This window comes from Dermacentor variabilis, chromosome 1, assembly GCF_050947875.1.
Source record: "Dermacentor variabilis isolate Ectoservices chromosome 1, ASM5094787v1, whole genome shotgun sequence".
Taxonomy (NCBI): domain Eukaryota; kingdom Metazoa; phylum Arthropoda; class Arachnida; order Ixodida; family Ixodidae; genus Dermacentor; species Dermacentor variabilis.
In genome coordinates this window covers 164,629,185-164,653,864 of record NC_134568.1, presented here as the reverse complement: position 1 = coordinate 164,653,864, position 24,680 = coordinate 164,629,185, and the positions used below count along the sequence as shown (strand labels likewise).

At 47.4% G+C, this 24,680-nt stretch overlaps 2 protein-coding genes across 8 annotated transcripts in view; one reads left to right on the top strand and one right to left on the bottom strand.

The window, feature by feature from the left end:
• LOC142587692 (uncharacterized) overlaps nucleotides 1-24,680 on the bottom strand; it is an 868,078-nt gene that overhangs the window by 831,408 nt on the left and 11,990 nt on the right. The window lies entirely within an intron of this gene.
• The window catches only part of LOC142589566 (uncharacterized), a 179,693-nt gene continuing 177,847 nt past the window's right edge, over nucleotides 22,835-24,680 (top strand). Inside the window, exon 1 of the mRNA XM_075701068.1 lies at nucleotides 22,835-22,976. Coding sequence (XP_075557183.1) covers nucleotides 22,835-22,976 — 142 coding nt within the window. The remainder of the gene's footprint in view (nucleotides 22,977-24,680) is intronic.

The window sequence follows — 24,680 nt, the reverse complement described above, 5'->3', positions numbered from 1 at the left end:
GGGCCCGTAATTTTTGTTTTTGTTCGTGTTTGTATTCTTCCCACGAGCCAAGTCATGGCATCTAAGCACCGAATCGCTCAAAAAGCTTTGTAGTGCCTGCATATTGCGGCAACATTTTTTTGACCAAATTTCCAGCTGAACATTTTTGGGGATATCGTTCCTTTGTCAGACCAGATAACATGCAACGTTTTACTACGCATGTAAGAAATACGGGTAAAATGTTTCAGTACTATTATATAAAATCATGCTTTAGGATGTGTTTTGTCTTTAGCATGGGCTAGTTCGCTTGAATAGTTAAATTTCAATCACATAGGATATACAGCTGGCTTTATTCCACAAGCTTTATCCCGACACCTATGCCACTAGTTCTTGCAGGCACTGCAATGACATCGCTAGCCTAGACCATATGCTCTGGCGTTGCCCCTCGTTACGAGGCCCAGAACAAATAAATGAGGACAAGTGGCTCTCCGCTATCAAGAGCCCCGATGCCGGGGCGCAACTATGGGCAGTCCAGAGGGCCCACGATGCGGCGGTCGGGCATGGCCTGACTGTCTCAACGTGGAAGCGGCCCGCAGCGCGCTGAGTCGCGTACCTCAGGACCTTCATTAAAGTTTTGCGTCCATCCATAGGATATACAGAGGGCGCTATAACGTAAAACTATAAGCGACGTGTTGTTGCTTTCGTGTTCACGTATCTGTACAGGAAAAACATTGATTCACAGTGGAAGAAAAGAACTAGGAAGCTTACCAGCAAGTATGCAACCTGTAGGGTGGGCAACACAGCAACAAAGAAGGTCAAGCGGAAAGTCAGAGAGGCTGAATTAATCTCATGGGTGGCGGCAATGGAAAATAAACCTGCCATGAGTAACTACTTAGGAGAACAAAGCGAAATCAGGAAAGAAACGATTTATGATAACTCAAAGGGAAGCTCATTACTTTTCGAAGCGAGATCGGGATGCCTTAGAACACGCACCTATAAAGCGAGATATAAGAAGCAAGAAGAGGCATATGCTTGCTGCGGTAAAGCTAGGGAAACGATGGAGCATGTTTTATTAGAATGTGAAGACGTCTACCCAGCGGTCGATCTAGGCACCACTGGCCTCCTTGAAGCCCCTGGGTTCAGCAGGAGCAGTGGTAAAGCAAACATGTCCGCAATAGACATTAATAAGAGGCGATTGGAGAATTGGTGGAAGAAAAGTAGGGAAACGACAAAAGACGGAGACGTACAAAAGCACAGTTCGCAATAGGGGATTAGAAAATTTGGGCGTGGTAGTTCATAGTGTTTTTTATTCTTTTTTCATTGTTTAACCTAGGTAGGATATTAGGCAGTATAGTAGCAAGAGCTTGGTGGCGCAACCCACCACCCCGTTCCAAAGGGGACGCTCATAACATCCATCCATCCATCCATCCATCCATCCATTCCAAACTTTTCTATTCAAATTCTGCAATCAGCCCTCCGCGATTGGTCAAAAGCTTTTTTGGACTACCCTCACTTCCCCTGTGTGTTAGGCGGCGTCACGAAAACCGCGATAGCTTCCCATTTGATATGACGTGTGCACACTGATTATGCCCGATTTGACCGAAAAAAAGAAAAACAGTTATTTCTGATTCGACGCCTTTTCGCCATCAGCCCTGCCTATTGGTCAAGAGTTTTCGGGCTGCACCCGCTTCACCTGCCTGGCCCGCGACGTCACGAAACCGTAAAAACTCATTGCGTCAAAGTGACGTGTACGCGTTAAAGATGCGTTAATATGCCGAACAAAACTGAGAGAGAGAGAGAGAGAATTTTATTTACAGAAAGGCAGAGAGGTCGGCCTGAGCTATAACTTGCTCTGGCCTGCTACTCTACTCTGGGGAAAAGGGACGGGGAGGGAAAGGGCTGATGAATGATGATGGTATAAGGAAGAGATGCGTATATACAAATTCACAGAGTTGTGGTATCTCTAAAGGCGTGCGTCCAGCCCAGTGGCTTGGAGAAAAGCTACAGCGGCTCTTGTTACCAGGGCTGCGCTGGTTGCATTAGGCCAAGGACCTAAAAGAAACTCGTCCGATAGCGGTCTCTCATGGATGTTTGCTATGGAAGAGACAAGTTGCTGTCGTTCTTGCGCGTACGCGGGACACACGCAAAATATGTGTTCAAGTGTTTCTGGCACCTCACAGCATTCACAGTTTGGGCTAGTATCACTGGCACCTATCATATTTCTATAACGGTTGGTGAATGCGACACCAAGGCGAATCCGGTGCACCATGCTCGTGTGGTTTCTTTTGAACTTGTGAGGCATACGAAATCTCATTTCTTGGTCCCATTTGTGTAATCGCTTGTGTCGTCGATCTGGTTGGGTCCAGTGTTCCAACGTAGAGTTGCAGTTTACGCGACGAAGTAGGGCGTTTGTGTCTGTTCGTGAGAACGGAATGCGTACTTCACAAGCATTATCTAAAGCAGTTTTCGCTTCAGCGTCTGCCTGTTCGTTCCCTATCACGCCACCGAACAAAACTGAATTTTTTTCTTCTGAATAGCAGCAAGCTGCCCCGTTCCGAGAGAAATAAAAGATGGCTGCCGCCGATCGCTCAGGAACTGGCTACTCGCACTTGCCGGAGAGCATGGGTTGATTTGCGTGTGATAAACCTTTTTGTGTGGCTGTGTAACGTTTTTGAGCACTTTCGCCACGTTTACGACCTCGTTCTGCCAGCTCTTCTTTGCTGAGGATCCGTTTTAGCGTCATTCTTAAGCTTCCGTTGCATGCCGCCGCGATTTTCAACCAGCCACCACAAGCTAAGTAAGGGAAAGTGGACCAATCGCAGACGCCGCCCCCACCCTCTTTGTCCAGTTATCGATTTTCATTGCAGTGGCTCAGCCCCATCGAATCCCTCTCCACTTGAGCGTGCTCCTCGCCTCTTGTCAGCCAATTAGATAAGACAAGCCGCTCAGTGTAAGCAATGTTATTTGTTTTCAAAGCAAACAAAAGTGACCTCCTATGAACGAGGATAGCGTTTGATTGGTCTGTTCAGACAACCCTGCAGGTGACCGCCCGATGCTTGCATCATCGGTTACACAAATTTGACGTCAGGAGATAGGAATGAAAACATATTGAAATAGCTTTACGTTATAGGGCCCAGAGTGTCATAACTATCCTGCACCAAGATTTAAACATATGCAAATGCAACGAAGCTTGACAGAACCAAGGTAATGTTTGTCGTCGCTTGAAGATACTCAGATTATCTTTTTCATTCCGCCTTGTTAGATAAAGAGTCTTAATAAATTAATCAATTTCTTCAATTATATAATTAGATGCAAGTTGTCAATAAGCAAATTGTAGATCCACATGAAAAACTACCGTTACAGCTTTCTGTTGCTCAATACGTGCTGCATAAAAGTGTTTTTCTGAGCGTTGAAGCGTTGATGAATGTGGATGAGATTTTATCGGGTGTTGGTGCATCCACCTTATTATTACATGAGCACTGGCAAAGATGTACTCTACTGAAAGGTTTAGATCTAAATGTATGATTTCTTAAAAGCTCCCTTTTAAGTTTGCTTTCTAGTCACATACTGTATCATATATGTGACAAATTTTGTGCGTAATTCTGAGTATTTTGATATCAAACATTATTTTATTTTTATTCTATTTTTTATTTAGAATATACTGCAGCCCTTATGGGGCCGCTTGCAGGAGGGGCAGAAGTATAGAAAAAAACCCCCAAGAAAATGCATAAGCACGTCACAAGAAAAAGAAGTAATAAATTGTAGGCAAAGAAATAAATAACTATTTCAGAAGCACGGCCCCAAAATAAGATAAAAAGAGCCAAACAACATTTTTCAACAGTCGAATGTTCAGCTGTCGGCACGTTCAATGCTTTCAGTGTTAATAAGAAGCGACATGGCCGCGTTATTCCATTAGGTTATGGTGCGAGAAAACAAGTACTATTTAAAGGTGGTCAAAATTCGTGTTAATTACGTTGTACAGCACACAGTCGTCATCACAAATGCGGATCTCTGCGGACATCGATTCGGCAATCATTTATATACAAGAACAAAGGTGGTCACAGGACTGAACTCTGGGGAACTCCGGACGTAACATTTACTGCAGACGAGTTTGCGGAATTAAACGAAACATACTGGGAACGGTTCTGTAAAAAGCTAGCGATCCAACCAACTAAGGAACAATTATTAAGTATAACGCGAAGCTTACGGAGAAGTTTTGAGTGGGTAACCTTGTCGAATGCCTTGGAAAAATCTCTTTGATTTTCAGTGTCGAGAGCGTTAGAAATGCCATGTGAGAATGCTACGAGCTGAGTTATTGTACTAAACCCGCGACGAAAACAATGCTGGGCATTACTCAAGATGATATTATTTCCAAGAAACTCCATAATATGCTTAAATATTATCTGTTCGAGCACATTACATGACTGAGACGTTAATGAAATCGGACGATAGTTTAATGGTGACTGCTTGTTTGCAGATTTATACATGGGAAGAATGTTTGTCAATTTCCAAACTGAAGGAACTCTCGAGGTAGATAAAGACGTTTGAAAAATTAGAGTCAAATCCCGACTAGTTTAAGCACAAGATCTAACAAGAAAAGCGTTGTTAATGCCATCAAAGCAACATGATCGTTTTTTTTCTAAGCGCAAAATTACATTGAAAACACCCTCGAGAGAGACCGTAATATTGCCAATTGAATTAAGTTGGTCATGAATGAAGGTAGGTAAGTCGAATTGATCAGTTGTGAATACCGATTGAAAATATTCGTTGAATGTGGTGGCGATAATTAATGGAACATCGGAAGGGACATTGTTTATAACAACTGTATTTGTGGAGGCTGAGCTGGGTAAAATTGAAGGTCACAATTTTTTAGGGTTACATTTTATTAGACCTTGTAATGTAACCCTGAAGTCCAAAGCTTTGAGGAAATTATTTTGAAACGAAGTTCGCCTTGGCTACGTTAAATTCGGCTATATTAAGGGGGTCATCGTTTCGTTTTAAACGCTTTAACCTGGTACCGCGACGCGACAGGTGAAGTACGTCACGTGAAATTCAGGGAAGATTAGGATTTTTCATTTTTTATGTTAAGAGGGACCAAGCGCTGGATGCAGCTTGCCACAATCTTTTGAAAAGAAGCCACCAAGAAATTCACATCATTAATTTAGCTGAGATGCTAGAAAGCGTCAAAAGAATCACATAAGAGCTCAATAATGGACACGTCGTCAGCGTGTGAAAAATCCGTAAAAGTAGAATAAACAAAGGATTGTTGCTAACCGGAGCAGAAATAGATACAAGTACGGCCTTGCGGTCCGAAATACTATGTGTAACTTCACATTCGAAACCATTATCTAAAAGGCGGGGACTAGCAAAAACTAAACCTAAACCTGCAGCACCTCTTGTGTTCGCTTGAACAATTTGCTTTAAACCAAAATATAATAAAAAGCCTAGCAGAGCTTTGCTTATTTCTACATCACAGCGGGTGAGCGATAAAGATGGCCACAAAATACCGGGGGCGTTAAGATCACCAAGACATATCAATGTTAAAGAAGATACGCCCGTTCATGAATGTCGTTAAACCGAGCAGCTGAGCTTTGTTTGATGACAGTGGGCGGTAGATAACGCCAAATACTAAAGAAATACTTCCGAAAAGACCTTACACCAAACTGATTCGGTATCAGGTGGGCTGGGAAGAATTGAAAATTTAAAGTCAGACCGCAAAACTAAAGCAAGCCACCTCCTCTTCCACGACGTCAATTAGTTCTAACAATTGTAAAACCTGGAGTTGTTATTTCGCAGTCATATATGTTATCATGCAACCATGTTTCTGTTATATACACAGTAGCACAGAAGCACATGGTGGACGAAAGACGGGACCCAGCGCTAATCGCGTACTTAGGCTGCTGTCTGAGTACCTCGCTCGCTTGTTCTGGAAGATGGGCGTCTCCCATCGTGTGGATTGAATTTCGGCTGCCGATGGTCTTTTTCGGGACACAGGACCGTAGGGACTGCAACGCCTGTTGTCACAGAACGTCTTCTTTTTTCGTCGTCAATGTGCTTCTGCGCTACAGCGTAAATAACGTCATACCAAATAGCCCACCAGTCTGTCTTTTTGATGTTTCTATTACACCAGCAATATGTGGCGAATGGGTGGATATCAGTGAAAGAAAATTTGGAAATTCGTAATTAAGCTTCTGGAATTAACATTTAAGATGCCTAGAGGTTCTGACAGAATATTTATGATTTCGAGCTTTTTAATTAGTTTACAGTGACAAACAAGATCAAATGCTTTTATGTTATCTAGAAATATACACTCAATCTGACCAGGTTTATGAAGAGCGCAAGCAAAGCTGTGGATGATTGAAGCCAATTGAGTGATGGTAGAAAAGCCTTTCCTAAAGCCATGCTGTACCGATGTGAGGGTGCTGTTGTTACTTGAAAATTATTTTATCTGGTTAGCTATAGTATATTCCAGTAGATTGCAGCAAGATGGAGTAAGGGAGCTCGGTCGATAGTTGGTTATTAATGTCACTTCGCGATACTTAGGTACCGGTACAACTCGAGCCGATCACCAATCTGTGGGAAGGGTGGCTGAAGATAAAGCTACACTAAAAATGTGCACTAGAAAACGTGCAGCTATCTCTGGATAGCTGCACAAAAAAAGGCGTTTGGGATGTTATCCAGTCTTGGTGACGACTTTGTTTTTAAATTTAGCAGCATAGAAGCCACACCAGGCATCGATACAACGGCAGTGTCGCATAACAAAGGATACGGCTGAAGGGTACATGATTCGGGACATCTGAAAATACGCTGGAAAAAACAGATTAAAATGTTTCTCTATACGTCGCTTCTCAGTGATAGTTGCGCCCTTGTGCACAATGCAATCAATGGGTCTCTTTGTACTGGCTAGGTAGTTACAGAATTTTTCTGATGCACTACGTAAAAAGCCAGGAAGAGTACATTGAAAATATTGTTACGTGTAGCTGATGCACAAGCCTATTTACAATATATTTACACGTACACCTACAGTGGTCAAGATGGCGACCCTAAATCAATCGGGGACACGTCGTCTTCCTCCTCTTCAGTGCAGCCATACTGTGGCGGCTGTTCCGTATCACCACCCCCGGCAGTAGAAGCACTGTCCCGGTGCTTAAGCTACACATCCGTGGTGAAAGGTGTGCTGTAGGGCTTAAGCCTCGCTACGTGAATGATGTCACTTGCAGATGTCACGTGTAGGTTTCGTTGGGGATGATTTCATATGTGACGTCGGTCACTTGTCACACCACACGGTATGGACCAGTGTAACGCGACAACAGCTTTTCGGAAATGCCCACACGGCGGATGGGTGACCAGAGAAGCACCAGAGAAAACGGAGAAAAGTGCACGTCGTGATGGTAGCAATCATACAGGCGTCAATGATGCTCCTGTGGGGCCTCTAGACGGGTGCGGGCGAGCTGCAGCGCGTGGTCGGCCCGTGCAATCCCGTCGCGGGAGTATTCAGTGGCAGAACGTGCGGGAGAAGGCAGCAAGGCTTCTAAGGGCAACGCGGGTTCTCGGCCCTATAATAGATAGAATGGTGAATAGCCGGCGGCGTCATGACGCAGTGAATTATACGTGAACGTCACGCATGGCGAATTAACATCCCAGTCGTAGTGGTCGGCCGCAACGTACTTCGAAAACATGTTGGTGATGGTCCGGTTGAGGCGCTCCTTGAAACCGTTTGTCTGTGGGCGGTAGGACGTTCTGAATTTGTGCTTCTTTGAGTAGAAGTGGAGGATGTCTACAACGACTGCCAAGAGAAAGCTACAGCCACGGTCAATGGTAATTGGTACGGAGCACTGTGCCCTAAACCGATGTCTTAGAGCAGAAAATCCGCGACGTCACTAGTCGCATCGACCGTGGCCATGGATGACCCAGAGGCAGCTCTGAACGTTCCATTACCCGAGGAGATGGAGTTACAGCAGTTTGAAGACGCCCTCACGCCAGAGGATACGCCAACCCTAACGACCACCTCGACCGACGCCATGGTAGACGTCACCGCTTCGAGGAAGGCGCCGCTGCGTCCAGACGTGAATCCGTTCGCTCCACTTGCTGAACCTGAGCCACCAAGGGGAAGCAAAGGCAAGTGCGATGATTTACTCGTCTCAAACCTACTCATTGTACCCACCGCCAAGCATGGGCAGAAACGCGCACGCGGAACCCTGTCCGCGATAGCTGCAGCTGCAGCAGCTAAACCCAAGGCTGGGTTTCGTCATGGCGTCTCTCGTTACAACGGCAACGCGACGCCAGAGTTTAACGCGTATGACTCGGACTCGGCGTCTACTCACGAAGATGACAGGAAACAAGGAGCATGGAAGTCTGTCACATATAAACGCCGCAATCCAGGGAAGAACCAAGCGAACGCGCGCGCTCAACGCCATTCATATGCTCACACTGTGATCCTAAAACATCAAGAGCCATGCAGAATCATGGATGAAAATTTCATCGTTATTGATGAGGCAATCTGGAATCACATTCATAACGCTCCCTCAACGTATGAAAGGGAAGCTGACCCGATCGTTCAGATCAGATATTTGGACAGGAGTAATCAAATAGCGGTTGACACCGATGATCGCGACACGCGAGATGCCCTTCTGACTTTAATACAGCTTCCAATAAATGGCAAGCCAACTGCGTTTCAAGCATACGAGGCCATACAAAAGGGTCAAATCCGGGGCATTATCCGCAACGCAGGAGGAATGACTGCCGAGCAGCTTATGATCAACCTGCACTGCCGGAAGTGCAACATTATCAGCGCTCGCCCCATTGGGGAGAAAGGAACAGCTGTAGTCACTTTTAAAGGGACTAGCCTTCCATACAAAATCGGGCTCAAGTCTTTCAAAATACGAGTCTACCCATTCAAGTCGCAGGTTTATGCTTGTGATACGTGCCACAAATTAGGACACGGAAAACAGTATTGTCCGAATTTTAACAGCCCGCGTTGTGCCACATGTGGCGGAAAGCAGCATGGCAGTGACGAGGTCTGGCCCAACCAGGGGCCGAAATGCCGCAATTGTGGGGGTAAACACCTTGCAACGGCTCGAGACTGCCCCCAGCGCATAAAGATCAACAAACAGCTGCGCGTGAAGTCAAAACGACCTCAGAAGCAAAGCCAGAACTCCATGGGGTCACAACCGCAAGCTCATGAGCGCCCTCAAAAGACAGTGACCATGAGACACAACTTTTACAGTGGCCCTCCCGCGCTCCATCAACATCAACTCCTGCGATACCGCCGGAAAATAAACCGCTTTCCGACCACGGCAAACATACCTTTGCTAATGTAGTCAAGATGGCTAACAGCGAAGCGTTAAAACACGTGAAAGCGAGTCACGCCAGAATTACAGGTCAGTCTGTCCCCGCCTCACTCTCAACAAATGAAGGTGCACGTGTTCACGGACAAGTCCATGAAACTACCTCTCGAGCCCTCACTGTCGGGGCACCAAAGCAGAGCCAGCATAAGCTGCTAGAAACGCAGCCAAAACCACAAATTCATCCTGACTACGACGCCATCTTCTCTGCACGCCTGGCACAAATGGAACACAACATCATGTCAAGGGTACAAACGATGATAGAACGAGCTATCGAAACATGCGTTCGCGCCGTCATGGAGCGCCTAATGCTCGTAGGTGCGCGAGACTGTCAAGTGCCTAGCGAAGGGAGCGCCGTGAAGTTGGCGGAGGACAGTCGAACGCAGGTGCGATGGGATGACGAGCAGAAATTCATGGCCGTAGGGATCAAAATTTTGGCGGTATAATGTCCCCTTCTTGAGGAGAAACATCGGGAGAGAGGCGTTACCAGGCGTTGACTCCAACCGGTCGATGAGGGCTCCTAACGAACTATCACGGCGTTGCTCGTTGCCGATTTCAAGCAATTGGGACACAGGTAAAACGGAAGCGCTGGCGGCTGCATCTGCCGATTCATCCACGGGGTATCGGGACAAACAATCAACATCCTGGTGCAAGCGTCCCGTCTTATATAAGGCGGAGAAGGTATATTCTTGCAGGCGTGAAGCCCAGCGAGTGAGTCGCTCCGTGGGGTCCTTGAGCGAGGATAGCCAGCAGAAAGCGTGGTGATAAGTGATTACACAGAATGGGCCAAACTTCGCAACTGCCCACACAAGAGTGAGGCACTCGCGCTCTGTGATTAAGTAATTGCGTTCGGCGGGTGATAGAAGTCGGCTGGCATAGGCTATAACGCGATTATGTCCACGCTGTAGTTGCGCTAACACTGCTCCTATGCCGGGACCACTGGCATCTGTTCAAACTTCCGTTGAGGCAGACGGGTCAAAGAAGGCCAGGATAGGAGGCGTGGTAAACAGGGTAGTGAGATGAGACAACGATGCGGCATGATCAAAACCCCCCAAAACAGCACGTCTTTCTTCAAGAGGTCGGTAAGGGGATATGCAATGGTCGCAAAACCCTGTACAAAGCGTCAGAAATAGGAGCACAGTCCTACGAAACTAGGGAAGTCCTTTGCGGACTTTGGGGCAGGAAAGTTCTTAACAGCGCGAATTTTGACCGGAGCAGGTCGCACCCCTCGTGCATCCACGAAGTGTCCCTGGACAGTGATATGGCGGCGAGCGAAGTGATGTTTTGAAGAGTTCAAGTGGAAATCGGCCCGACGGAAGACGTCAAGAATCGCTGAGAGACGATCGAGATGCGTGTCGAATGTGGGCGAGAAAACGATGACGTCGTCCAGATAGCACAGATAGTGGGCCACTTGAAGCCCTGAAGCAAAGAGTCCATCATTCGTTCGAAGGTGGCCAGCGCGTTATACAGACCTAAAGACAGCACCTTCAACTGATAAAGACCGTGAGGGGTAACAAATGCAGTCTTCTCCTTGTCCATGTGGTCGAGGGCAATTTGCCAGTAGCCGGACGGTCGATAGAAGAAAAAAAGGTGGCAACGTACAGGTGGTCTAGAGCGTCATCAATACGTAGCAAAGGGTAAACGTACTTTTTTGTGATTTTGTTTAGGTGGCGATAATCTATACAAAAGGGCCGCGTTCAATTCTTCTTTTTCACAAGTACGACGGGAGAAGCCCAGGGACTACAGGAAGGCTCCATAATGCCCTTGGCAAGCATCTTTGTTACTTCCTGTTGGATAAATGCTAGTTCCGACGCAGAAACACGATATGGAGATCTGTGAATGGGGTTCGCATCGCCAGTATTTATACGATGGGTCACGACCGACGTTAGCCTAAGGGTCGATTGTCAAAGTAAAAAATATCGCGATAGTCTTCAAGAACGCGGCAGAGGGCTTCAGCTAGAGCACGTGTAAGGTGAGAGGAAACCATCTTCGCGATGTCGACGCCACTGCAGTGGGATCACGTCGTGGTGCGGGCTGAGATGCAGCAAGCTGCGAATGTGACGGGCTCGACCTGATCATCTTGCAGAGCGTTAATTTCAGCCATTGAGATCCCTTGTAGGAGTACATGCGCTGTTAGCGCGAAATTGAAAAGAGGAAGGCAGGTGCGGCCGCCAGAAATTGTCACCAGAGTTCGCGGAACGGTAACACCATGGGTAAGCAAAACGGCCGGAATTGGTTCGACCATGTAATTGCCGTCAGGTACAGGTGGTGCGGAAAATAAGTCGACGTGTGTGACAGATTTAGGTGGGAGGTGAATAAAATCCATGCAGCCTAAACTAATTTGAGGTGGGTCCACAGAATAGGCAAGAATAGGCAAGTCAAGGCGAAAGGAGCCGACCGAACAGTCAATGACGGCACAATGAGTAAAAAAAAATCCAGACCGAGAATGAGTTCGTGAGAGCAATGCTCCATGACGGTGAAGAAAACGGCGGTGGTTCTCTCAGCGATGGTGAGTCGGGTAGAGCACACGCCAACTATAGCGACAGTCCCTGCCTATTTGACTCGGACGGCTCGGGCAGGGGCAGGCGTTAGAACTTTCTTGAGCCGACGGTGAAGAGCAGCACTAATAATGGACACACGTGCCCTGACGTCAATCGACGCGCACACAGGAATATTTCAAGAAGAACGTCCAAAAGATTCTGCTTCATGGGTACGGGTGAAGCGAGGACTTCGTGCCAAAGTCCTCAATGCAGCTCCAACTCCAGAAGCTGCACTGCCTAGTTTTTCGGTCGGATGCGCTGCTAATAGGTCGGAGAAGGAGCACGACGGGACGGAGGCGAACGAGATCGACGGTGAGAGGGAGCAGGTGAGCGGGCGTAGCGGGGTCTTGTCAGAGGTGGCGCTGGATAAGATGATGAGTTCGGCATAGAAGGAGCGAACGAAAAGGAAGAACTCGAGGAAGGAGCGTGGTCGGCAGAAGAATAGCGTGTTGGAGAAGTCCAGTGGCGGCGGCAGTGGCGAGCCATATGTCCGATGCGTCGGCAGTTAAAACATATCGGCTTGTCGTCGGTGGCGCGCCATTCGGACGGGTCGCGTTGCCCATAAGAGTAGTAAGAGGGGCGAGGTGGGAATTCGGGTGGGTAAAGAGGTTCAGAGCGCACGGGATGAACAGAGTGAAGGCTGACGTTTGAAAATTCTTGGTGGACGACGGCCTGCATCAAGGAGATCGTCACCGGAGAAGGATCAGATGACGAGAATAAAGCTGCAGCCGGCTGTGCGGCCTCGACCTCATGAAGAATAACGAGCGTTAAGTTGTCACATCGTGAGGGCTGGTGGAACAGGTCGTCACAAGATGACGTAGATACTGTGTTGGGAAGGCACGTGATATGTTGGGATACTCGGCGGCTTTTAGCATGCTTGAGACGGCGGCATTTCTTGAGGATCGTATCGATGCTGGTGACATGGTTAAACAGCAGTAGATCAATGCCTTTGAGGACGTGACTAACCTTATCGCCCTCCGACATGTTCGGGTCGGCCTTGCTACAAAGGGCCAAGATGTAGAGAATGTACGACATGTAGGACTTGGTCGGCGTCTGTACGCGCGTGGAAAGGGCAACCAAACGATTGAGTTGGCGACCAAACTGATTGCGAAAAAGGTCGCGGAACTTCTCTATGAAAAATCCCAACTCGTGATCTCCTCTTCGTGAATCTGGAACGATGCCTGTGGAGTGCCGTCGAGGTAGAAAGTAACGTTTGCAAGCATAATAGTCGGATCGCACCTGTGACTGGTGCTTACACGTTCGTACAACCGGAGCCAGTCGTTAACATCAGGACTGCCGACTCCTGTGAAAATGCTAAGAATTAAAGGGGTTTGACGTGCCAAAATCACTTTCTGATTATGAGGCACGTCGTAGTGGGGAACTCCGGAGCACCTGGGGTTCTTTAACGTGCACCTAAGTCTAAGTACATGGCTGTTTTCACATTTTGCCCCCATCAAAATGCGGCTGCCGTGGCCGGGATTCGATCCCGCGACCTCGTGCTTAGCAATCCAACACCATAGTCACTAAGCAACTACGGCGGATATGAAAACGCCAGGATCCCGACGTGGGAAATGATGACCTAGGTCGCGGCTTCAGTCCGAGAGGCTTGCGTAGATGAAGTGCCGCAACTAGGAGCCGAAGTTGCATTGTCGACGTTGTGACCGCTGCGAAGCTCCATAGTGGGCACGGGGAACGTCCACCTCTACCAAATTATGTTAAGTGTAGCTGATGCACAAGCCTATTTACAATATATTTACACGTAGACCAACAGTGGCCAAGATGGCGACCCAAAATCAACCGGGTACACGTCGTCTTCCTCCTCCTCAGTGCAGCCAAACTGTGGCGGCTGTTGCGTATCAATACCGCTGCGTAGCCTTGCATACAGCCTTACTCAGGGCCTCTTGAATGTTCTGGATTTCAATGCGAAGGGCATGTCGTCACTTTAGTTTTTTTAGTCTTCGTTTAAGTTGCACTTCTCGTGTAATCCAAGGATTCGTGTGGACTTCTTTTTAACTTTGTTTGGAATAAAATTATTCAGATAGAAATGGCACATTTCCTGCAACTTATTCTAGAGCACCGTGACCGCATTCCGATCAAAATCGCTCAGGCAATGATTTAAGTAGTCCAAAACACTTTCACCTCTCGCACGAGAAAAGTACTTCACAATCACTGTTTGATCTAGAGCAGTGTCGTAACGTTCCATGGGGCATGATAAGTAGACAAATTCATGACGGAAATATAATTTTTTACGGAGGTGTCAAATTTTTCAGAAGAACGACTAATAAAAATAAGATGAAGAATGGTTTCACTATCGCCTTGTAAGCGCGTAGATTGTGTCACAAGTTTTTGCAGGTTACTAGTTAGCATAGTATCAAACAAGTAATCGACATACTGATCGCAACTGTAAGCAGCATAATCCCAGTCAACACCAACAAAGTCACGAAGGAGTATTTTATCCTGAGATAAAGCTGACATATGCTCATAAGGATCATTTAGGAACTGGGTAATTGATTCAGGTGCGCGGGGGGGATGAACAGCGAACATAAAGAGGATCACCCCCAACAGCGAAGGCTTAGGACGATACTTTAGTGATTTTCAGTCTGCCGAAGTAGAAAAGCAGGTATGCTATGTTTGACTGGTACAGCTAAAAAAATTAAATTATGCGGTTTTACGTGCCGAAACAACTTTCTCATTATGAGGCACGCCGTAGTGGAGGACTCCGGAAATGTTGACACTTGGCATTCTTTAACGTGCACCTAAATCTAAGTACACGGGTGTTTTCGCCCCCATCGAAATGCGGCCGCCGTGGCCGCGATTCGATCTCGCCACCTCGTGCTCCGCAGCCCAACACCATAGCCACTGAGCAACCACTGCGGGTACTGGTACAGCTAGACCACCTCCTCTGGAAGGCGGTGTAGAGAGAGACAGAAGAAAGGGGAAAGGCAGGGATGTTAACCAGATGGGGAGATCCGGTTTGCTACCGTACGCTGGGGAGAGAAGGGAGCGGGAGGTAAAGTGACAGCAACGTAGAGATAAAGAAAGAAAGAAGCATAGACATACAATCACACTCGGACACTGTCACCGCATACCGTCACCGCACAGCACTGTAGCACTTGCAGCACTATAAACATCTGTTCAGGCTACAGCCGCTTGCCCAATTCTGTTGCCCTTAAAAACTGCAACAATGCCCTCGTCGCCCTCCGCTGCGATGGCTTGTGATGTCGGCATTCTAAAATAAGTTCCTTTGTTAGAGGTCTTTGTTCAGAGCGCGCTATCGCGATTGAGAGCGATCGTCTCTGTAAATTTAGCGAGGACAGTCACAGAGAAGGTGTTGAAGAGTCTCCTCGCTGCCACACTCATCACACGAAGCTGCGTCAGCCCATCCGATTCGGAATGCAAAAGACTTAGTGAAGGCCACCCCAAGCCATATTCAACAAAGCAGGGTAGCTTCGCGACGGCAGAGTCCAGCTGGAATGCAAAGGCGTAGACAGGAGTCTAGGTTGCGCAGCCGGTTGTTTTGAAAACTTCCTGCGTTCCACAAGGAGAACGTGATATCACGGTGAGCATTCGACGTTTTCTAGCGGCATCTGTCCTTGATAACGGTATCGGCTCCTCTTCGTCGCCTTGAAGAGCCGACCGAGCCGCGTTATCGGCGTGTTCGTTCCCTATGACGCCGCAGTGACTTGGAAGCCACTGAAATGTCACGTGGCGGGGTAGATTTGCAGGCTCCATATGCAATCATTGCTGCATATGCGATCATGGTCATAGAAGACATAAAGCGGCATATGTTAGGCCATGCCTTACTTAAACATGTGCCCTTCAATTTTTGTATTTCTTTTCTTCTATTCAATGAGAAATGTGCCGGATTCTGTAACACCAGATAATTTTAAATTAGGGTACCCAACAGGCTCACGTTCCGCTTGTGTATGCAAGCCGCTTAGGTCCCAGTTGAACACGAGCAGACTCTGGCTTCTTGGGTACGCAAGCCACTTTCCTCCAATAACCTAAATTTTGGTATTATGTCCACCATCAAGATTGGCGCCACCTGTTATTACAAACCAATGTAGCATACAAAGGGCTTTGTGAATTCGGCCCCATGGCTCATACTAACAAACCTGATATTGAATATATTATTGGCAAAGACAGCTTGCCAATCATAAACAGCCTCAACGAACGTAGAGAGTTGTGAATTTGGTTTATAGTGACTATGAGAGGGGTTGTCAATTTGGAATTTCTGATAAGTGCATAGATGTACTTTAGGCTGGTGTTAGTCTTGCCGCAACGTAATCGGCTTTTTTTTACAGGAAATGTCGCTAGAAAAAATATCTCATGGTGCCTTATCTTGAAGTCTGTAATAGGAAAGTTTGACGCGTTCATAAGTAGCAACAAGATAGGGAAGGACAATTGAAATCGAAACGGGGGCCGCTGCTCCATAAAAATCCATCTCATGATCAATCGCAATCGACGTCTACATAGGGTTCGTGTTCTATCCTTTATTCTTGGTAACGAAGCATTGGTAGCACTTTGGTGAGCTGGTCGCTAAGCGTATGCCGGCTCGTAGGTTAACATTGTGACGGTTAGTCAGGGGTAATTCACCGCGGTGGCCTCATGATGCCAAATATTTGGAGACACAGCCGAGCACGTCAGCTGCCGGTACAAGCTGATCTGGAGCCCTTCGCAAGGGCACCTGTGCGAACAGTAACGCGTATCAAGCAGCTGACTTTCATGCGTCTTCAAAGAAGCGTGAAACTCCGGCTGACCTCATTTGTGGCGCTAAAAATGCCGCAGTATTACAGCAGCTCATCGCGTGTTCCAAGTAGGGCCTTGTTAATAGGGGTAGAGAGTATTTTTTAAATATTGCATGATCTTACTGGGGGCAGTCATCTTGTGGTTGTCTGACAAAGCGCATCGCAGCAATTTTTAGGCTAACGGCCAGCTTCAGATTTTTCACAGCATATGACAGACCTGTCACGAAATAAGAGTAGCAGGAACATATGTATCGCAGCTACCCTAATTATGTTTTTACCTGCTTGGGTACATCTGCATGCTGGGAGCGCTAAAACAAACCGAACACCTTTCTGCGATGTAAATACACAGACGTGATGCATAATCCAAGTTAGGAGGCACACTGTTCCCTTGTTCAACAGTGTAATAACTCATGCTCAGAACTCGGCTCCTAATTACTGCAATATCGCCATATTCATTGAGTAGTGTACAGGGCCTACGATCTCCAGGTATTCGACCCCGGTAAGTATTCACTTCTCTATGGAGCTTATACAGGCAGCCTGATGCGATAGGAAACGCTACCGCCGGCCGGCTTCATGCGCGCCTTGTCAGCATATCCTCAGCTCGGCTGCTTCTTTGGAGGAGGGTGCAAATACAAGTTTTTGTGACACGAATCGAAATCAATTGAATACCGAACAGTTTTCGAAAACAACCCTTTTTACCGTTAATATAAAACGATGTTTCGATCCTAGTAGGTGTGCCATTACCAAGTTTCTATCATTAAACTTCGCGTTATAAAGGACTCTTTAATAAATTATTATAAAGATATGCAGTTTTCGCACACTAAGGATTTTTCGGAACATAGGTGGTCGCGCGCCATTAAAATGAAGTTTTAAAAAGCAGTTTTGTGGGCGCGTTAGGTCTGTGTATACCTTAAATACTAAGAGTGGAAAGCGAAGTGTCTGCAAGCCACCTTAGTTCAGTGAATTTGCATTAAAGTGAACTGCTTGGTCCACCTCGGCCTTGACGGTTCAGGCCTAGGTTTTAGCCACAAGGATGTGTTTGACGTTGTGTGTGAGAACATTGAAGCTACAAAACAGTTACCATGCTGATTCCAGCTTTCTTTGCAATCCCCGTAATAATTCTAAATTTTTTTCCAGCCTAACTTGCTCAGGAAACCTTACCTGATATATTTAAATGTAGTGATCTATTCATCTGGTTCAGATAAATAAATAATAAGTTCTTACCACATTTTTGTTACATTTCCAATGATCTATCCGTTCCGATCGAAAAATTCGGCCCAACCCTTCTTATGATGACTGTCGACGGTAATGCGTTTAGTACTGGATCAATATACCGGGTGTCAATATACCGTGAATTCCGTAACACTTTCAATAGTTTTCAAAAATTGCCTCTGTCAGATAGCACAATTCTAGTCCATGAGCTGGTCTACTGGAAGTAGTGGACATTGCTTGTACAAATAATGTACATGCTTAATCGACAAATTAGCAATCGATCACTAATTAAGTTTTTCCTGATTACTTTATGGCACATAGTGCAATTTACAAATTCTATCCAGGGAATTTACAAGGCGGATTCAGTTGGAATGAATTCTGAGGATGACACCAGTTGCGAGATATTAATTCCCGAACTTTGTGGAGATATGCACCGGGGTTCAAGTTACTTCTGTTATTCAATGCACAAAAGGACGTTTTGTTAAGAAAGTATGCGAAACGAAAGGGCAGTTTTACCGCAACTTTGACGGCGCATATCTCGTAAATGGTGCTAGCCACACAATTCTTTCGAAGTGGATATGCCTTGCAATCCCACCCACTAGAATTGGTAAATTGCGATATGTGCCTTAAGGCAATTACTAAAAAGTTGATTACTGAATTTTTTAATTAGTCGATTATGGATGTCAATTTTTTTCTGTAAGTAATATCCGCATCTTTCAGTGGACCGGCTCATGGACTAGAATTGTGCTACCAGCGACAGTAATTAAATTTTTTTTCAAAGTGACCATACAGACACAGTGGCAAGAAAACTGAATTCTGGCAAGTACCGAAGAAGAAGACTGAGCACTTAAACTAGCAGAAATAACAAGCATCGAAATAGGTCACGCAACATACGAAGTCACACCGTACCTCAAGCCAATGCCGGGAAATATACGTGGCGTTATACACGGAATAAAGGAAGGCACCACCGACGAGCAGCTAGTACATCTACTAGCAACGACCAACAAGCGCAAAATCCTGTACGCTAGAATGCTGGGAAGATCGACGTCGGCAGTGATCACCTTCGAGGGCCCGCACGTGCCGTTCTATGTTAAAGTTGGATGTACGCTCACCCGCTGCAGACCCTACAGAAAGCCAGTCCAGTACTGCAGATATTGCAGGGAGATAGGACACAGACAAGACGCCTGCACTAATCCAAACGACGAACTATGTGACAACTGCGGAGAACACAACGCTGATCCAAACAACCACCAATCCGAGCCGAAATGTAAGCTCTGCGGAATGCCCTATGAAACGGCGAGTAGAGACTCTCGAAGGAAGCTGAAACCGACCCCGCCACCGTTGAGAGTCAGGGAGCGCTCAAGATCGAGACAGAGAAGCTTCTGGTACCAGGCCAGCGTAGTAACTACCAAAGACAACGACCACATCACCATGTCACTATCGCCACAGTCACCGAATGAGACCGAAGAGACAAAAAGATCCAGATCCAAGTCGGGATCGGGATCGAGGGAAAGAGAACAGAGCGTCCCCCGGATGACGGCAATGGGTGTGGAACACGACAACACCCAGCGCAAGGTAAGCTGGGCCAACGTCATCACAGGGCACAATCATACGACGAGGAAAATAATGGCGTTCAAACCACAATACACTCGAGGTACGAAGACACGATAATGATTCTCCGAAGAAAGAACGAAGAATTGAAGCGAGAGCTAGAACAGCAAAAGAAGAAGACACAAGAGAAGGAAGCTAGTACGAAAAAACAGTCGAATACCGCATGCGAACTCATAGAACAACTACGGAAAGAACAGGCCCAGCAATCGCAAACACCACTACCACGGCTTTCATCTCCACCACCACCATTTTCACCAACACGACCAGAGCCAGAACTGCCGAACCAAGCGGTGATAACTCGGAATGACCTCAAGACACTTGAAGACCGCATCAACGCCGGCGTGACCATCATGATGGAAACCACAATGTCCACTGTAACGCAGGTTATGCAAAACACGGTAACCCAGATGATACAGACTGGGTTCCAATCTCCCAAGAGCGAAATAGAGAACCAGATTCAGGCCCTAAAGAACAAAATGACAAGGGGGGAAAGTTTCAGTCAACGCATCCACATGCTCTCTCTCTCTCTTTCACTCCCCATTCCCCTTCCCACGTGTAGGGTAGCAAACTGGACTCAGTCTGGTTAACCTCCCTGCCTTTCCTTCTTCCCTTCTCTCTCTCTCTCTCTCTCTCTCGCAAGAAGCCTAAGTACCCTGCGAGACAAACCAAGATCAGGCAGACCCTAAGCGAACAAGATGACGAGGCTAAGAGAAAGATGACTGCAAGCAACACCCACGGCTCAAAATCTGGAAATGGAACTGTCATTCTATCCGAAGTAACAGAAGCAACCTTGTACAATTCTGCACGCCATTCGACCCATATATTATAGCCTTACAAGAAACCGAAGCTGAAGACTTCAAGGTCAGTGGTTACCTCACTCACGTCACTGACGGTAAGACGAGGACAGCAATCCTGACCAAGAAGGCCATCAACGCTCAACGACACGACATCCAACACCGCACCGAACACACTCTCGTCGAAATCGTACCCGAGAAAAAACAGCAGCAAAGCCTCTTTGTGTTAAACATGTACAGCCCGCCAAAGGGCCACCTAAACGATATAGACAAGCTAATGCGAGAAGTGAAGAAGCTGAGCAATGGTAACGGACTGATAGTCGTTGGTGATTTTAATGCTCCCCATATGGCGTGGGGATATGCGGCTTCAAAGGAAAAAGGAGATGTGCACAACGTAGCCCAACAACATATATCTCATCACGCTACTCAATGACCCGCAGACACCCACGCGCATTGGCAACAATGTATCTAGAAACATTAATTAAAACTTCTTTCTGGGCGAGTTGGTGCATACTTGACATAAAAATTGTTACAGCGCAAACACATGCAACCACAAAGTGAGAAGGACGGGACACAAGCGCTGTGTGTCCGCGCTTGTGTCCCGTCCTTCATACTTTGTGGTTGCATGTGTTTGCGCTGTAACAATTTTCATGTCAAGTATCTAGAAACACCAGCCCCGACCTCACATTCGTACACGGACTCAAACAGTATGAGTGGAGCTGCATGGTCGAGAATCTGGGTAGCGACCATTATATATTGCAAACGATCATCCCGCACCACAAAGCGATGATAAAGATAGGAAAAGCCAAGATCACAGACTGGCAGGCCTTTCACAAAGACGAGAGCGCCATTAATGCGACAATAGACGACATCGAAATATGGATCAGAGGAGTCGTGGAAAAAGCCGAGAGGCATACGAGGATAATCCAACTGTCGCAAGACACCCCCGTGGTCGACCCCCACTTACTTCACCTGTGGGAGGCGCGGAGGGGACTCGCGAAATGCTGGTAGCGTAACAAGTGCAACCATAAACTCAAAATTCAAATCTACAAACTGATCAAGGAAACGCAAGATTACTCTGAACAACTTGAAAGACATAACTGGCGCGAAACATGCAACAAGCTTCAAGGGACCTTAAGCAGCAAGAGCACTTGGGCGGTACTCAAGACTCTCCTATCAAAGAAGAAGAACAAGAACGCCGTAAAATAGAAAGTGCAGAGACTCATAAACAACCACGCGGGGAAAGAGGAAGACATTATCAAAGAAGTGAAGGAGAAGTTCCTCGGTACGGAGCGGAACATAACTGTAGATTCGCACTTTGACGAGTATCTAAGCAACCAAAATATAGAACTGGATCGGCTCTTCACAGAAGCAGAAATCGAGAGGGACTTGAGCAAGCTCACCCGCAACACGGCGCCCGGGTACGACAGAATAAACAACAAGACACTCCGGAATCTTGACGGACCCTCTGTAGACGCACTCTTAAAATACATCAACGAGTGCTGGGAACACGGTAAAGTACCACCGGAATGGAAACATGGTGAGGTAACCATGATACCCAAACCCAACAAGCCCATCAGCGTGCAGAACCTTCGATCTATATCCCTCACCTCGTGTGCTGGAAAACTCTACGAGCACATGGTGCACAACCGCATGACCGAACATCTCGAAGGCAACAGACACGTCCCAAACACTATGTTCGGATTTAGAGCTCACCTGTCCATGCAAGATGCGTTACTGCTGATCAAGGAAAAAGTCATCGATAAACTGGACACGCACAGCAAAAGAGCCATCCTCGCACCTGACGTGAAAGGGGCTTTCGACAACGTGTCACACGATACCATACTGCAACACCTCAACGTATATAACTGCGGGAAAAATATATATAATTACATCAAAGCTTTTCTGAAAGAACGGACAGCCACAGCGGGGATAGACAACTTACGCTTGGAGAAATTTGACATACCGCGAAATGGAACGCCACAAGGCTCCGTCATTTCGCCGATGCTATTCAATCTGGCGATGAGCTCGCTAGCCAAACAACTACTCAAGGGATTGATCACGCAATATATGCTGACGACCTCACCATCTGGACTACGGGAGGGTCCACAGGTAAACAGCAAGACGCTCTGCAAGAAGCGGTTGACACAACGGAACAGTACCTGGAAGCATGTGGACTGACGTGCGCATCATAAAAGTCAGAGCTCTTGGTGCTAAGAAAGCGCACAAGAGGCCGACAACCACAGCAGATACCAGACCCGGAAGAAAAGGTGGGAGGCCTCATGATTCCGCAGGTAACGACGCTCCGCCTCTTCAGACTCCTGATTCAAAAGCACGGAGCCGGAGGAGCAGAGTTGGAAAAAATTCAGATAACAGTGCAACAAATAACCCACCTTATCAAAAGAGTGGCGAGCAAAAGGCACGGACTCAAGGAAGAAGACTGCACGAGAATACTACAAGCGCTACTCACGAGCATCGTCACGTACGGGACCCCGTACGTTGACGTGAAGAACAGTCAACGAGACAAAGTAAACGCCCTCATCAGAAAATACTACAAAATTGCTTTCGGCCTGTCCCCCTCCACGTCCACAGTGAAACTACTCAAAATGGGAGTCCACAACACGTGGGAAGAGCTCGTGGAGGCGCACAATATCAACCAACTGGAGGGACTAAAGCTGACGAAGACGGGAAGAGCCCTGCTCCAAGATCTGGGCTACCAAGTCCAGGATGACAGGCACCTACCTCAGCGTATCCCACACGGGATCAGACACAAGCTACACATAAGTACCATTCCCAGAAACATGCATCCCGAGTACGACAAAGAAAGGAGACAGGCGAGAATACAGGCGCTCAAGCACATACTGGAACGCACCAACAGCAAAGAAGGAAATGTGAGATACACGGCCGCAGCTGCGTACAGAACAAACGACCGATTTGCAATCAGCGTGGTCGACAAGATGGGCGAACAACTTACAGCCACATCCATAGGTGCCGAGGACGCGAGCACAGCGGAAGAGCTGGGCATAGCCCTGGCCATCGCAACGCGCATGAAGACCTGGTTATCGGGGTGACGGACTCGCAAGAAGCATGCAGAAGGTATGTGAACGGAAAGATCGGAAAGGCAGCACTTCAGGTCTTGAACAACCCCGACATAGAAACAGCACAAATCTTCTGGACGCCGGGACACGAGTCTCTCGCGGGGAACCAGGCGGCGCACGCCGCGGCTCGAGATCATGCACGCCGAGCCATCTCCGACGCGCAGAGAACACGGACCAACGACTGTGACGAGGATGATGAACGGATATCCAAGAAGTACTCGGATATCTTGGCGCACTACAGGAAGCCAGAAGCGTCGCTACCCGCCCGCGCATAAGACGATGAGTAGGGAACAAGCGGTAACCCGGATAAGACTCCAGGCTGGAACCTACCCGCATGGAACACTGCTGCACGCCATGTATCTGGGCCCCTACGGGCGAGACTGCAAGTTCTACCCGCCGGACACGCCCAACACCTTGCGCCATATGGTGCTGAAGTGCAGGAATAACCGAGAAGTACCACCGTCATCATCGCCCCCAGGCGATAACTTGCAGGAAGAAGCAGATTCAGAGGAAGAATCGGAAGACCAGTGGGAGACTCTGCTGGTGACGGACAACCTCAAAGTGTTCGCTGAAACACCCTGCAGCTACACAACCTATTGCCACCGTCGAAACGAGTTATGTATGAAGCGTGGACTGCAGCGGGACTCCTCTTTCGCGCTTCCCTTTGAACATTCGGTGCCATCAAGTGGGGTCGCTGCGAACCATGTGTGTGGCCTCCGAAATGCATGACGCACCGGTGTGTGCGAACGCTGATAAACACATGTGCGGCAACCAGGCTCATCTCTCGCGGTGCTGCGAAGTTCGCGCGTGGACTCGGAAATAAGAAGCACAATGAACCGGTGCCTGCGAATGCTGGGAATTGTTCCTTTGCATACTCAGTGACCCAAGTCGGCGAGAAATTCATTGAAGAGCGGCACATACGTAGTGCATTCATAGCGCAACTTGCTAAAGCGTTGGCGCGAAATACGTTCATTAAAAAGCGACACATACTCAGTGCATTTGTGGTGCAGCCTGCTAAAACATCGTGTTGCTGTGCTTGAGGAAAACTTGTGACGTGGGTTTGATTCCTCCCAGCATCGCAGAAATTTAAAGGATCTTTTTCGTAATTGTACAGCGGTACTGTCCCAGTGGCACATACTTAGTTACCCAAGTTGGCGTTAAAGACGTTCATTGAAGAGCGGCACACACATATTGGCACATACTCAGTGACCCAAGTTGGCATCAAAGAGGTTCATTGCAGACCAGCACAGACCAAGTGGTACATACCAAGTTCTTTATGAAGACGTAAAAGAGTTCACTTGAACAGTGGTACCTACTCAATCCCGCATCTACAGTAACTCATGTCGGCGTGAAA